The following is a 15,808-nucleotide window of genomic DNA, read 5'->3' on the forward strand; positions in this document are numbered from 1 at the left end:
ACAATTACTGATACTGATACAAAAAACTTATGAGGGATTTTCTAGTTAACCTGATCCTGGAAAATCCAACTGTGAAAGCTTACTTACACTGAGTGAGGCCCCAAAGAGGACATTTCTAAAGAAATCCAGAGTGAACTGGACTGCATTTATCAGTTCAGTTCAGTTCAGTCATTCAGTCATGTCCGACTCTTTGCCACCCCATGAATCGCAGCACGCCAGGCCTCCCCGTCCATCACCATCTCCCGGAGTTCACTCAGACTCACGTCCATCGAGTCAGTGATGCCATCCACCCATCTCATCCTCTGTCGTCCCCTTCTCCTCTTGCCCCCAATCCCCCCCAGCATCAGAGTCTTTTTCAATGAGTCAACTCTTCGCATGAGGTGGCCAAACTATTGGAGTTTCAGCTTTAGCATCATTCCTTCCAAAGAAATCCCAGGGCAAATGTCCATCAGAATGGACTGGTTGGATCTCCTTGCAGTCCAAGGGGGCTCTCAAGAGTCTTCCCAACACTACAATTAAAAAGCATCAATTCTTTGGTGCTCAGCCTTCTTCACAGTCCAACTCTCACATCCATACATGACCACTGGAAAACCAAAGCCTTGACTAGACGGACCTTTGTTGGCAAAGTAATGTCATGCTTTTCAATATGCTATCTAGGGTGGTCATAACTTTCCTTCCAATGAGCAAGCATTTTTTAATTTCATGACTGCAGTCACCATCTGCAGTGATTTTGGAGTCCCCCCAAAATAAAGTCTGACACTGTTTCCACTGTTTCCCCAACAATTTCCCATGAAGTGAAGGGACCGGATGCCATGATCTTGGTTTTCTGAATGTTGAGCTTTAAGCCAACTTTTTCACTCTCCACTTTCAATTTCATCAAGAGGCTTTTGAGTTCCTCTTCACTTTCTGCCATAAGGGTGGTGTCATATGCATATCTGAGGTTATTGATATTTCTCCCAGCAATCTTGATTCCAGCTTGTGTTTCTCCAAGTCCAGCGTTTCTCATGATGTACTCTGCATAGACGTTAAATAAGCAAGGTGACAATATACAGCCTTGAGGTACTCCTTTACCTATATGGAACCAGTCTGTTGTTCCATGTCCAGCTCTAACTGTTGCTTCCTGACCCGCATATAAATTTCTCAAGAGGCAGATCAGGTGGTCTGGTATTCCCATCTCTTTCAGAATTTCCCACAGTTTATTGTGATCCACACAGTCAAAGGCTTTGGCATAGTCAATAAAGCACAAATAGATGTTTTTCTGGAACTCTCTTGATTTTTCCATGATCCAGCAGATGTTGACAATTTGATCTCTGGTTCCTCTGCCTTTTCTAAAACCAGCTTAAACATCAGGAAGTTCACAGTTCACATATTGCTGAAGCCTGGCTTGGAGAATTTTGAGCATTACTTTACTAGCATGTGAAATGAGTGCAATTGTGTGGTAGTTTGAGCATTCTTTGGCATTGCCTTTCTTTGGGATTGGAATGAAAACTGACCTTTTACAGTCCTGTGGCCACTGCTGAGTTTTCCAAATTTGCTGGAATATTGAGTGCAGCACTTTCACAGCATCATCTTTCAGATTTGAAATAGCCCCACTGGAATTCCATCACCTCCACTAGTTTTGTTTGTAGTGATGCTTTCTAAGGCCCACTTGACTTCACATTCCAGATGTCTGGCTCTAGGTCAGTGAACACACCATCGTGATTATCTGGGTTGTGAAGATCTTTTTTGTTCAGTTCTTCTGTGTATTCTTGCCATCTCTTCTTAATATCTTCTGCTTCTCTTAGGTCCATACCATTTCTGTCCTTTACCGAGCCCATCTTTGCATGAAATGTTCCCTTGGTATCTCTAATTTTCTTGAAGAGATCTCCAGTCTTTCCCATTCTGTTGTTTTCCTCTATTTCTTTGCATTGATCGCTGAAGAAGGCTTTCTTATCTCTTCTTGCTATTCTTTGGAACTCTGCATTCAGATGCTTATATCTTTCCTTTTCTGCTTTGCTTTTTGTTTCTCTTCTTTTCACAGCTATTTGTAAGGCCTCCCCAGACAGCCATTTTGCTTTTTTGCATTTCTTTTCCATGGGGATTGTCTTGATCCCTGTCTCCTGTACAATGTCACGAGCCTCATTCCATAGTTCATCAGGCACTCTATCAGATCTAGGCCCTTAAATCTATTTCTCACTTACACTATATAATCATAAGGGATTTGATTTAGGTCATACCTGAATGATGTAGTGGTTTTCCCTACTCTCTTCAATTTAAGTCTGAATTTGGCAATAAGGACTTCATGATCTGAGCCATAGTCAGCTCCTGGTCTTGTTTTTGCTGACTGTATAGAGCTTCTCCATCTTTGGCTGCAAACAACATAATCAATCTCATTTAGGTGTTGACCACCTGGTGATGTCCATGTATAGAGTCAATTGAGGAAATATGTCAGATCAGCTTCCTATCTTAACACTCAGTCCCAGGTCATTCAGTGTCGTTGAACAGAGCAAATTAATTTCTTTCCACTGGGTAGGCAATTTCCACAGTGTCTTTCAGTTGTCCCCCTCCCCCCAGTATCTTTCAACTGGGGGCCAGATACCTATTCAGATCACATCAGTCACTCAGTTGTGTCCGACTCTTTGCGACCCCATGAATCGCAGCACGCCAGGCCTCCCTGTCCATCACTAACTCCCGGAGTTTACTCAGACTCATGTCCATCGTGTCAGTGATGCCATCAAGCCATCTCATCCCCTGTCGTCCCCTTCTCCTCCTGCCCCCAATCCCTCCCAGCATCAGAGTCTTTTCCAACGAGTCAACTCTTCGCATGAGGTGGCCAAACTACTGGAGTTTCAGTTTTAGCATATTTCCTTCCAAAGAAATCCTAGGGCTGATTTCCTTCAGAATGGACTGGTTGGATCTCCTTGCAGTCCAAGGGAATCTCAACAGTCTTCTCCAACACCACAGTTCAAAAGCATCAATTCTCGGCACTAGCCTTCTTCACAGTCCAACTCTCACATCCATACATGACCACAGGAAAAACCATAGCCTCGACAACACAAACCTTTGTTTGCAAAGTAATGTCTCTGCTTTTGAATATGCTATCTAGGTTAGTCATAACTTTCCTTCCAAGGAGTAAGTGTCGTTTAATTTCATGGCTGCAGTCACCATCTGTAGTGATTTTTGAGCCGAGAAAAATCAAGTCTGACACTGTTTCCACTGTTTTTCCAAGCCAGTCTTCAGCAGTATGTGAACCGTGAACTTCCTGATGTTCAAGCTGGTTTTAGAAAAGACAGAGGAACCAGAGATCAAATTGCCAACATCCGCTGGATCATTGAAAAGGAAAGAGAGTTTCAGAAAATCATCTATTTCTGCTTTATTGACTATGCCAAAGCCTTTGACTGTGTGGATCACAATAAACTGTGGGAAATTCTGAAAGAGATGGGAATACCAGACCACCTGATCTGCCTCTTGAGAAATTTTTATACAGGTCAGGAGGCAACAGTTAGAACTGGACATGGAACTACAGACTCGTTCCAAATAGGAAAAGGAGTTCGTCAAGTCTGTATATTGTCACCCTGTTTATTTAATTTATATGCAGAGTACATCATGAGAAACGCTGGACTGGAAGAAACACAAGCTTGAATCAAGATTGCTGGGAGAAATATCAATAACCTCAGATATGCAGGTGACACCACCCTTATGGCAGAAAGTGAAGAGGAACTCAAAAGCCTCTTGATGAAATTGAAAGTGGAGAGTGAAAAAGTTGGCTTAAAGCTCAACATTCAGAAAACCAAGATCATGGCATCCGGTCCCTTCACTTCATGGGAAATAGACGGGGAAACAGTGGAAACAGATACCTCTTATAGACCACCAAATAGAGCTCAGGATCATAAACCTATAAGCGAGATGCAAGAACCAAGACAGACTCACTCTAAATCATGTGAACTCTCTGAGAAGGTGGATGGGCACAGAAGGTCTCTTGATACCAACCTCGGGTTCTTCATAAAGTTCAGAAGAGGGCTACAAGTCTGCTCTGGGTCTCTTTGTTGATTGCCAAAGGTGTCAACAACAACAAAAAAGCACCATGTGAGAGCTGTGAGTTTAGTTTTACTTGAGACAAAATGAGAACTATAGCCCAGGGTTCAGCCTCTCGGATATCTCTGAGGAACTGCTTTGAAAAGTAGGCAAGGGAGGTCAATATATATGTGATTTTAGTGAAGGGGGATACGTGAAGTCAAGCAAACATTTTGGCAGAGGGTTTCCACTAGTCTCAGAAAGATTGCTGCTATTCATGTGGAACAGATGTCCAATAATAGTCTTAGTGATTTTCTAGATATAAGAAAAAGCAAGAAATTGGGCTAATAAAATCTTCTCCTGAAAATGTCCAACTATGCAAAAACCAAAGCACCGAATGCTTCATTCCTAATTTCTGCCCTGAACTCCTTGCAAGGTCTATTGAAGGGCAGTTACTGCAGTAACTGGGGTGTTCACTCTTGTAGTGCCAGGTGGCGAGTGATAATTTTTAGTTGGCAAAGGAAAAACAAAAAGATTCGTTTTATAGATGAAGGAATGTTTTATAGTAATTTAATTGGCTCCTATTGCTGAACCATTTCTTGGTGAGAAGTTTGGGCATAAGTTCAGTTCAGTTCAGTCACTCAGTCATGTCCGACTATTTGGGACCCCATGAATCGCAGCACACCAGGCCTCCCTGTCCATCGCCAACTCCCGGAGTTCATTCAGACTCACGTTCATCAAGTCAGTGATGCGATCCAGTCATCTCATCCTCTGTCGTCCCCTTCTCCTCCTGCCCCCAGTCCCTCCAAGCATCAGAGTCTTTTTCAATGAGTCAAGTCTTCGCATGAGGTGGCCAAAGTACTGGAGTTTCAGCTTTAGCATCAGTCCTTCCAAAGAAATCCCAGGGCTGATCTCCTTCAGAATGGACTGGTTGGATCTCCTTGCAGTCCAAGGGACTCTCAAGAGACTTCTCCAACACCACAGTTCAAAGGCATCAATTCTTCGGCACTCAGCTTTCTTCACAGTCCAACTCTGACATCCATACATGACTACTGGAAAAACCATAGCCTTGACTAGATGGACTTTGTTGGCAAAGTAATGTCTCTGCTTTTCAATATGTTATCTAGGGTGGTCATAACTTTCCTTCCAAGGAGTAAGTGTCTTTTAATTTCATGGCAGCAGTCACCATCTGCAGTGATTTTGGAGGCCTAAAAAATAAAGTTTGACACTGTTTCCACTGTGTCCCCATCTATTTCCCATTAAGTGATGGGACCAGATGCCATGATCTTCGTTTTCTGAATGTTGAGCTTTAAGTCAACATTTTCACTCTCCTCTTTCACTTTCATCAAGAGGCTTTTTAGTTCCTTTTCACTTTCTGCCATAAGGGTGGTGTCATCTGCATATCTGAGGTTATTGATATTCTCCAGGCAATCTTGATTCCAGCTTGTGTTTCCTCCAGTCCAGCGTTTCTCATGATGTACTCTGCACAGACGTTAAATAAGCAGGCTGACAATATACAGCCTTGACGAACTCCTTTTCCTATTTGGAATCAGTCTGTTGTTCCATGTCCAGTTGTAAGTGTTGCTTCCTGACCTGCATACAGGTTTCTCAAGAGGCAGGTCAGGTGGTCTGGTATTCCCATCTCTTTCAGAATTTCCCACAGTTTATTGTGATCAACACAGTCAAAGGCTTTTGCATAATCCATAAAGCAGAAATAGATGTTTTTTTCTGGAACCCTCCTGCTTTTTCGATCATCCAGCAGATATTGGCAATTTGATATCTGGTTCCTCTGCCTTTTCTAAAACCAGCTTGAACATCTGGAAGTCCATGGTTCATGTATTGCTGAAGCCTGGCTTCGAGAATTTTGAGCATTACTTTACTAGCATGTGAGATGAGTGCAATTGTCCGATAGTTTGAGCATTCTTTGGCATTGCTTTACTTTGGGATTGGAATGAAAACTGACCTTTTCCAGTCCTGGAAAAGGCCTGCTTTTCCAGGTGGCCACTGCTGTTTTCCAAATTTGCTGGCATATTGAGTATAGCATTTTAACAGCATCATCTTTCAGGATTTGAAATAGCTCCATTGGAATTCCATCACCTCCACTAGCTTTGTTCATAGTGATGCTTTCTAAGGCCCACTTGACTTCACATTCCAGAATGTCTGGCTCTAGGTGAGTGATCACACCTTGGTGATTATCTGGGTCGTGAACATCCACTTTGTACAGTTCTTCTGTGTATTCCTGCCAACTCGTCTTAATATCTACTGCTTCTGCTAGGTCCATACCATTTCTGTCCTTTATCGAGCCCATCTTTGCATGAAATGTTCCCTTGATATCTCTAATTTTCTTGAAGAGATCTCTTGTCTTTCCCATTCTGTTTCCTGACCGCGGACGTGGGGTACTTCCTCTCGGCCGTGCTCTCTGCGCCGTCGCAGCTGCCTGCGCTCCATGCCCCATTGCAGCCGCCCACGCTCTGCTTTGCGCCTTGCCGGAGCAGCCATGAAGAGATACCCCACATCCAAGGTAAGAGAAACCCAAGTAAGACGGTAGGTGTTGCAAGAGGGCAGACACACTGAAACCATAATCACAGAAAACTAGTCAGTCTAATCACACTAGGACCACAGCCTTGTCTAACTCAATGAAACTAAGCCATGCCTGTGGGGCCACCCAAGTTGGGCGGGTCATGGTGGAGAGGTCTGACAGAATGTGGTCCACTGGAGAAGGAATGGCAAACCACTTCAGTATTCTTGCCTTGAGAACCCCATGAATAGTATAAAAGTTTGGGCATAGAACCAGATTAAAATGAGGGTATTTTCAGTGTTTTTGTAGCACCACTCAATTGTCCTTGTAAAATAGGTTTATTTACCAAATATTATCCCTGATCACATGAATCTGGAAAACATTTGGATTAGTTTCTATAATTCTGATAGTACACTTGATTTGTGTATTTCTTGTTGAACTTCAAGTCAATTACTGGAGCCTGTAAAAAAAACTTTGGAAATATCATTCAGAAATACAAAAAATTCATTAGAGCATATAGATAGAGAAAGAAATAAACAGATATGATAATATGAAACTCAGTGGTTTATAAAAGAAGATTTGGGTCCATTGTGATTTTGGAAGATGGAGTAAATCAAGGTTATCTGCTCAGATAGTTTTTTACTAATATTTCCAAGTGAGACTTTTAAGATGTTTCCTACTTCTAATTATCAAAATGGACTTTTTCTTTCCTTCTTATGAGATTCCTTTGTATCCTAGGGAAGACTATGTAGAATATTTATATCTCAAAGACACAAAGAAAGAATGGAAGTTGCACCAGGGACTTTTGTTCCTTAAGTTCATAACTTTTAGAATATCTGCAAACATTTTGAGATGAAAAGGGTACATTTGGGCACTGGTAAAAAGGACAAGTGGGCTTTGAATTCTTCCTAGAGCCTCCTTTTCAGTTATAATAAAGGCCTGGTTTGTAAGATAATATAGGTTTCTTTAATTCCTCAAAGAATTGAATGGCAACTTGAACAATATGGAGGACACCCCACCCATCCATCTTTATTATCCTCAGTTTGCTTCTTTACATCAGGGAGAAGATCTGCAACTAAGATGGAAATCAAAAGATTCCTATGTTCTCAACCTAGAGGGGTGGGATGGGGAGGGAGATGGGAGGGAAGTTCAAAAGGGAGGAGATATATATATATATGCCATTCATGTTCAGGTTTGACAGAAAATGACAAAATTCTGTAAAACAATTATCTTTCAATAAGAAAATATATTATATATAAAAAAAGATTCCTATGTTCTTGATTTAGAATTGTATGTCTTTGGAGCATTTTGGTACGTCCATCCACAAAAAGCTCTGAGTTTTTCTTCAAGGGTTTTCCGAATCTGACCCACATTCTACAGTGAAACAAGGCAGGCTGTCCCAGAGTGAGGAGAATGGGAAAGGAAGCTAGGCATCAGGCTGGCACCCTTGGGCACAAGGTGCTGGAGTGTGTGCAGGCTTCTGAGATGGAAAAATGACAGACATCCTGAGCAGCAGTAGTTGAGGCACTTGCAGGGACATCATTCATGAATAAAAAGCTCCTAAATCTCTCTTAGGTTCTCCCCGGGTACCTCAGGCAGGCATCCTCCAGGTCAGCCAGGAAGCCAGGAATTCCATTCTGCAAAGAAAAGGAGATTGTCATTATTCTGTACTAACAGCAACTACTCTTGATTCTCAGGATGTGGCAAAGGTGAAGGAAGATGCCTTGGGGAATAATAAATATGATAATAGGGCTCCTGGTAAGATTTCAACAGAATGTTGTTACTGATGATGAAAAAGGTAAGACTCCGGGCACAGGTAAGGTAGAGGCCACAGGTTTCAGACCTTGCATATTTTAGCTTTTGCTAGTAGAAAGCTAAGACAAGTCTAAGACACTATTTTTGAAAAGAAAAAGAAAACTCAGGAAATGGGACTGGGCTGGGCTGTGCGATTTTTCCAAGAAGATGAAAGAAAGGACTTGCTTTACAAAATTAGAAATTGGTAAGAATTGGGAGCAAGAGGCAGGATATGGCATCCCTTACTGTTGAACATTGCCCAGACTTTCCCCAAATGTTGTTTTGGTTACTCCTTCTCTACATTGTGGAAATATCCATCCCCGTGTATTTTTTTGTTTGTTTTTTTTTGTTTGTTTTTTTTTTTGGAGGGGAGAAACTGACAGCTTCCCTAGATTACATAGTCAGAAGTAGGGACCAGAATTCAAAATATGATGTGTTTTACTCAAGTTTGTGTACTTTTTCACTCTCCCTGTGAATTGGTGAGCCACCAGCCCGTAAGTAGGACACAAAGCACACTGAATGGTCTCCAGGAGTGATCTGCATACCACTGAAGTCCCTTCTCCTTATAGAAAGAAAACACAAAAATGAAACTGGAGGCTTCCCCAGGCTTGAGCATATCTCATTGTCTCCCAAGCCATGTTGGCCTAACTCCTCCATAAGCAGATACAGGGTCCACAAGCACCCTTGTTCCTACAAGGACCAGGTTATTGTCCAAAGGTTCCAGAGAGTGATGCTGGTGGGATCTTGGTGGGAAAGTAGTGGAGAGCTGATATTCCAGGTAAAGATTTTAGTCTGTTGTCCCAACCTCAGTCCTGGGTGTTGGCAACCCCAGTCCTAACCAGAGTCAGTCAAACATGCTGCTTCGTAAAAGAGCATCATGAGGCCTGAGACTGCACATCTCTTCAGTCTAACAGCCCCACAGGGTAAGTCAACATTTGTCAAGCACGCTTCCCCCCTGCCTCTGGGGGTCTCACCTTGACAAGCAAGTTGATGAGCCAGGATGGAATCCAGCCACCAGGGTTTACGAAGCAGTAAATAAATACTAGAGAGGGAAAGAAGGGACAATTCAAAAGGAGAAAAAAATACAGCAGCAAACATCCAGGTTTACATTCAGGCCAGGAAATTAAGGAGGGAGGTAACACACAATTCAAGTGGCCTCTCCCATCTCCTTTATGGGACACTTATATACACACTTTGGCAAACAGTCAAAGCACATTCTGCTGCTATTTATTAAACCCATGGCAAGTGCTAGATGGGGAGGGCATGGCAATCCACTCCAGTATTCTTGCCTGGAGAATCCTCATGGACAGAGGAGCATGGGGGGCTACAGTCCATATGGTTGGACATGACTGAAGTGACTTAGCATAGTATTGCATAGCATAACATAAGTGCTAGATATTTGGATATATATCTCACTTAGTTATTTCTCAATTATCTTAATTATAAACGTTGATAAAATTAAACTCCAGTTTATAAATGATAAAACTGAGACTTGGAAGAGTGGGGTGATGCATCCAAAGCGGCAGATCTAACACACACCAGAACAACTGATCAGATTTCCCTGCCGTCTACAGGCCACGCCCATTCCAGTCCAGCAGGTGGCCACGTAAACCCTCCCAGATTCTCTCCTGAGTATGGAACTCAAGGCAGACAGGTCCTGAGCCCCTCAGTTTTTGCTGAGTGAGAGGTACCTCCTCAGAGACGGTCCCACCAGCCTTCCTGCTCACCTCCAGCCAGAATGTGCAGAACAAGAGCAGCCTGAAGTCAATTCCTAAACCTTGTGGTTCACTTCCATGTTCTGATTTCATTTGCACAATGTAAGAGTAAGTAAAAAATAGATTGATCAGATTTAAACATCCACCTTGCATTGTAGCCAAACTTCAGGGGTGGATTGAGTCTCCTCTGTTTCCTCTGAAGCCATGCCCAGTTCTCTGACCTCAGGGGAAATGCATCCTGCATTTCCTGAGCCTCACAGTCACCGCAGCCTTCATAGGGCGCGCCACACACCAACTGCTGCCTTCCTTTTACCTTTGCTCCGGTTATGGCCAGCGCTCTCCACGGCCAGCTTCACCTGGCACTGGCTCACCCGGATGAAGCCTGGCCTCTCTGGAAACTGTGGCAGCGAGGTGCCCTTGGCCAGGACCACCTGAATCTTCCGCCCTCTGAAGTCCAGTTCTCGCCTCTGCTTCACATAGACGCACTATACTGCCAGTCAAGACAAGGCCAGAGTCAAACCTCTCAGATGGATAAAAGGAAAGCCCACAAGTCAGAAGCAAAAGGCAATTGTTTTGTTGCCTCCACTTGGTGTTTGCTCCCTTAATCTGCCAGTTCACTTCCTGCTTGGTCTGCCTAACTTCCCTGCAGAGCCCTGTCACTCCCACCTGCTGTTCTCTTTTCATAGCAGGCGTGGTGTACATACTCAGCTCCCAGCTGGTCTCTGACTCTTTGTGACCCCATGGACTGTAGCCTGACAGGTTCTTCTGTCCATAGGATTTCCCAGGCAGGAATACTGGAGTGGGTTGCCATGTCCTCCTCCAGGGAATCTTCCTGACCCAGGGCTCAAACCCACAGCTCTCCTGCATATCTTGTACTGGCAGGCAGATTCTTCACCACTGAGCCCCCTGGGAAGCTCAAGAGCATGCATTACCCACCTATCAATGATTCTTTGCTGCTCTAATTATGAGGGGAACCCACTCCTCCTTTCTCCAATAAAGCAATGAGATCTCAGAGGATTGGTCATTTATCAGCTGTGATCCTGGGTAACTTAATTTTTCTGAGATTCAGCTTCACTGCGCAAGAAAAGAGAGGAACACTGCCTGTAGACAGGCTTGGTGGGGGCATTGGAGAAAGACTGGAGCAGAATCTCACGCAGGAAACAATGGTTCCTCTCCTTGCTCTCTGTCCTCCCCTTAAGCCCTAATCATTGACCTCTGGGCACAGAGGATGCTCAGGCAAGGTTACTTCCACCTGGTGACCACAGGAAGATATGTGGATATCCAAATAGTAGTAGGCAAATGTCCTCACTGGTTCTGGTTCACCAAGAGTAATATAATCATTTTCATCGCAATAAAGATTCACAGACCAGCCACCATGTCTAAGGCACTATTACAGGGAAGGTAATTCAATGTTAAGAAACTGAGCAGGAAACACACACACACAGGATCCAGAGCCAATGCTGGGGGAGGAGGGGCGGTGGAGAGAGCTGGAAACGTGGGGCCCGAGTTCCATCCCCGAATCGGCTGCTCACCGCCTGACTGTGTGCCTCGGTCACCTTAACTTTCTGGGGCCCGGCTTCCTCCTCTACAGACTGAGGGAGTGTATTGAATACTCTGAAGGAAAAGTTGTTTTCAGGCCCCCAAATCTGTGGTACAAGGATTTTCTAGGAAAAATCTCAGGAAAGTATGTGCTGCCTTCCCACAATTATAGATGCTCCATGTCGTCAGACCCAGAAATCACACTGAGATCTCTGAAAGCTACACAAGAACCAACAGCTTTAGCAGATGCTTATGCAAGAGTCAAAGACAATGTTGTCCACACCTTCTGGATATACCGCCATTGAGTCACGGCCATGAAGAACAAAGACACTTAGAAAGCTGAATAATAGTATGCATTCGAAAAGGATACATCTCTGCTGGACACAAAAAAAGGGAACTCCATTTTCATGTAGGTCACTGTTTCTCCATTGCATTCTGTTTCATAGGCTTCTATTAGACAAAGCAAAACAAACAAACAAACAAAAAAAAAAACAACACAAAAGACGTTATTGCATCTGGAAGTCCCTTTGGCTTCAATTCACAAGAAGCTTTGATATGACAACCCTGTAGGGTGATAAACCACTAACTCACGAGGCATTGAATTTTAGAGAAAGGCAGATATTTAGAACCACTGCAATCTTGTTGTCCAGAGACAGTGTCTGGTAGATAGAATAACACAGTAAAAACAAAAGAATCCAACAAAACTTGTTCATTGTATACCACAAACAACATCCTAAGAGAATGCAGTGAAACAAAATTAGGCATCCAAAAATAAATTTTCAAGTTCTAAAATCTTGGTAATCATCAGATGACACTGCAGTGCCAATAATTTTTCTGTTGTAACCTTTCTCCTCATCTTAAATTTTGTGACATATTACAGGTGTCCTGGAACTGAGCAATGCAGATTAGAAATGAAGTTTCAAGAGAGGTTAGTGTCCCTCAGAAAAAGCTAGAAAGTGGCTTAACTATGTTAACTGTAAGATGCTTGCCTCTCTTCCGTGTTGCTTTATCTCATAGTTACAGGGACCAAATCTCCTTAATATCCACCATGCTACTGTGTGCAAATAGCATCGGCTCTTGGAGAGAGAGCAAAGCGATGCTATGAAGTGCACAGCCTCTGCCCTCAAGCTGTGTGGGAAGCTTCTAACTAACCATTTAGAAGAGGAGCCAAGCCTAAGCTTCTGAAGGAACCAAGAGAATCCCTAGAGAAGGTGCTGACAGCTCAGAAAGGTGTTATTTAATTCAGCTTTTGAAAGAAAGAAAACCTATTAGAAGCAGAACATGGAGTAAAGAATTTATCAGTCCATACTACAAGAGGTTGAAGATGACCTTGAAAGAAAAGGAATGAGTGGACATCTGCTGCTTTTGCCTGCTCTGCTATGACTCTCCCATTCTTGCACCAGAATCTCATTCTCCTTCAGAGCATCACCTTTTACCTTCTTCCCCACTATGTAGTTTAAGCAGGACTGTTCAGTTCAGTTCAGTAGCTCAGTCGTGTCTGACTCTGAGACCCCATGGACCGCAGCACGCCAGGCCTCCCTGTCCATCATCAACTCCCAGGGTTTACTCAAACTCATGTCCATTGAGTTGGTGATGCCATCCAACCATCTCATCCTCTGTCCTCCCCCCACCTTCAATCTTTCCCAGCATCAGGATCTTTTCAAATGAGTCAGCTCTTTGCATCAGGTGGCCAAAGTATTTGAGTTTCAGCTTCAACATCAGTCCTTCCAAGGAACACTCAGGACTGTTCTCCTTTAGGATGGACAGGTTGGATCTCCCCACAGTCCAAGGGACTCTCAAGAGTCTTCTCCAACACCACAGTTCAAAGGCATCAATTCTTCGGTGCTCAGCTTTCTTTATAGTCCAACTCTCACATCCATACATGACTACTGGAAAAACGATAGCTTTGACTATGTGGACTTTCGTTGGCAAAGTAATGTCTCTGCTTTTTAATATAATGTCTAGGTTGATCATCACTTTCCTTCCAAGGAGTAAGCGTCTTTATATTTCATGGCTGCAGTCACCATCTGCAGTGATTTTTGGAGCCCCCCCAAAATAAAATCAGCCACTGTTTCCAAATCTATTTTCCATGAAGTGATGGGGCCAGATGCCATGATCTTCATTTTCTGAATGTTGAGCTTTAAGCCAACTTTTTCACTCTCCTCTTTCACCTTCATCAAGAGGGTTCTTCACTTTCTGCCAGAAGGGTGGTGTCCTCTGCATATCTGAGGTTATTGATATTTCTCCCAGGAATCTTGATTCCAGCCTGTGCTTCATCCAGCCCAGCATTTCTAATGATGTACTCTGCATATAAGTTACATAAGCAGGGCGACAATATACAGCCTTGACATACTCCTTTCCTGATTTTGAAGCAGTCTGTTGTTCCATGTCCAGTTTTAACTGTTGCTTCCTGACCTGCATACAGATTTCTCAAGAGGTAGGTCAGGTGGTCTGGTATTCCCAGACTGACTCAGTGTTAATTTCAGGGCTGGGAAAATGAGCAGAACATGGTCACAGTGATTAGTTCAGGGAAGGCATATGTGGACAGAATCCTGGCTTGCCACTCTCGCAAGTTTAGGCCCAAAAGTGGCTTTGTAAAGTTCTCAGGTAGCTTATAGAAGATCTGGGAGGACCAGAGTTAGGTTAAGAACCTCAGGATGATTCCAGAAAAGACAAACTACTGCAGCCTCTGGACCATACTCCATAGTGTGGATTGTTGATGGCAAGTACCACACATCAGAGGCTTTGTAAATGGCTACAGCACATGACTGAATCACAACTGGCAGGGAGATGGACAGAGAACATCTGGCTTCTCCCTCGAATATACGGCACCACCATTCCCCATAAAGTAAGAGTAGCTGAAAATAGTATGTGGCCCTAAACCATGACAAGCATGCTGAAGGAAATAATATATGATCCAGGCTGAGGCGATAAGAGCCAATCCTGAGACTCTGGATGCCATCAGTAGGAAAGTTCCTGTTCCTCTGGGGTTGTGTACTTGGTTAGAATGTTAGCCTGCATCTTCTGGTGGCCTCTCTGTATGACACAGAATCTGCCTGAGAATGTGGTCAATACAGAAGAAGGCAGAGTCCAGCTGGAGAATGAACTATTATGTGCAGCTATCCTGGAAGCCAGACAACTGTGGATTTTCAATGTCATGAACCAATAAATGCTTTTTCCTTTCATTACACTGCAATTTGCTAGCTTTTCTTCCTTGCAACCAGCATTCCTAACCACAGCAAGTGCCTGTCAGGGTTTCTGGCCCCTGGGCTAGCTGTGTCTATTCCATTGTGCCTGGGACAGCAGACATCACTCCCCACTCTAAGTGCCAGAAAGATCCCCTATCTAATGCCACTCATAATTCTCCATCATTTCTGGGAAAAAATTAAGAAGTGTAGCCAGGTGACCAGCCTAGGCCCCTGGGTCTCTGGACTCTCCTCCCGGGCTAATTACAGATTCTGCTACCCCAACAACCCAAAAGCACCCAACTGCTCACAGATTAAAAAAAAAAAAAATCATTTTGTTTCATGCCTTCTTCATTTTACTCATACTTTCCCTGGGCCAAACGTCCTTAACCCACTCACCCTTCACTTTTCACCTCACCATGTATATATATTCTTGCTGTTTATAAAACGTTGATTCAATTTGTCAAATAAAGCTCAGACACCACTTTCTCCAAGAAGTCTTCCATGCTCTTCCAGGTGTATATGTGTGTGTGTGTATATATATATATGTGTGTGTGTGTGTGTGTATATATATATGTATATATATATATATATATATATGTATATGATGACAACAAACTTTTAATAAGTTCAAACAGAAGCAAACAGGAGAGTGAATCTATTAAAGTATAAAAAGGAAGTCCTAGAAATATTGAAGGCCTATTTCAGCGCAGCACCTCAGATATTTAAGCCAAAATTTAAAATGAAACATAGTATAATAGAAAGTAAACCTATTGATCTCTGCTGGTTAGAGAAAATAGCAATAGATTCTACCTTCTAATTGATTTTTTTAAAGGAATACATGTCACTCACCTGTAACTTGTGGGATCTGCCGTCTTATATAGCCTAAATCCATACCGATATCTACAAGTAGATCTGGTGGAGCTCTCAGAGTACCAATGAACTTATACTCATAAAGTCCAGTTGGCTGTAAAATGAGAACAAATAGAAACAGCCTATTGATTCCCAAGTTGCTATTACACAGCATATGAAAAATAGTTGCTTGTGCCATCTCATTACTGGGC

At 43.1% G+C, this 15,808-nt stretch overlaps 1 protein-coding gene across 2 annotated transcripts in view; it reads right to left on the minus strand.

Moving 5' to 3' along the window:
• Positions 1–15,808, minus strand: part of LOC102412899 (phosphatidylcholine transfer protein) — a 276,982-nt gene that overhangs the window by 245,952 nt on the left and 15,222 nt on the right. Inside the window, exons 2-6 of one of the 2 annotated variants that reach the window (XM_025281267.2) lie at positions 15,597–15,711; positions 11,930–12,009; positions 10,334–10,505; positions 9,280–9,347; positions 6,831–8,148 (exon numbers count right to left, since the gene is read on the minus strand). The exons of the other annotated variant lie outside the window; for it this stretch is intronic. Of the exons in view, the coding sequence (XP_025137052.1) occupies positions 8,083–8,148; positions 9,280–9,347; positions 10,334–10,505; positions 11,930–12,009; positions 15,597–15,711 (501 nt within the window). The 3' untranslated portion in view covers positions 6,831–8,082. Of the gene's footprint in view, positions 1–6,830; positions 8,149–9,279; positions 9,348–10,333; positions 10,506–11,929; positions 12,010–15,596; positions 15,712–15,808 lie in introns of those variants that run through there. 2 annotated transcript variants of the gene reach the window in all.

The sequence above is a fragment of the Bubalus bubalis genome, chromosome 3 (assembly GCF_019923935.1).
Source record: "Bubalus bubalis isolate 160015118507 breed Murrah chromosome 3, NDDB_SH_1, whole genome shotgun sequence".
In the NCBI taxonomy this organism is placed as follows: domain Eukaryota; kingdom Metazoa; phylum Chordata; class Mammalia; order Artiodactyla; family Bovidae; genus Bubalus; species Bubalus bubalis.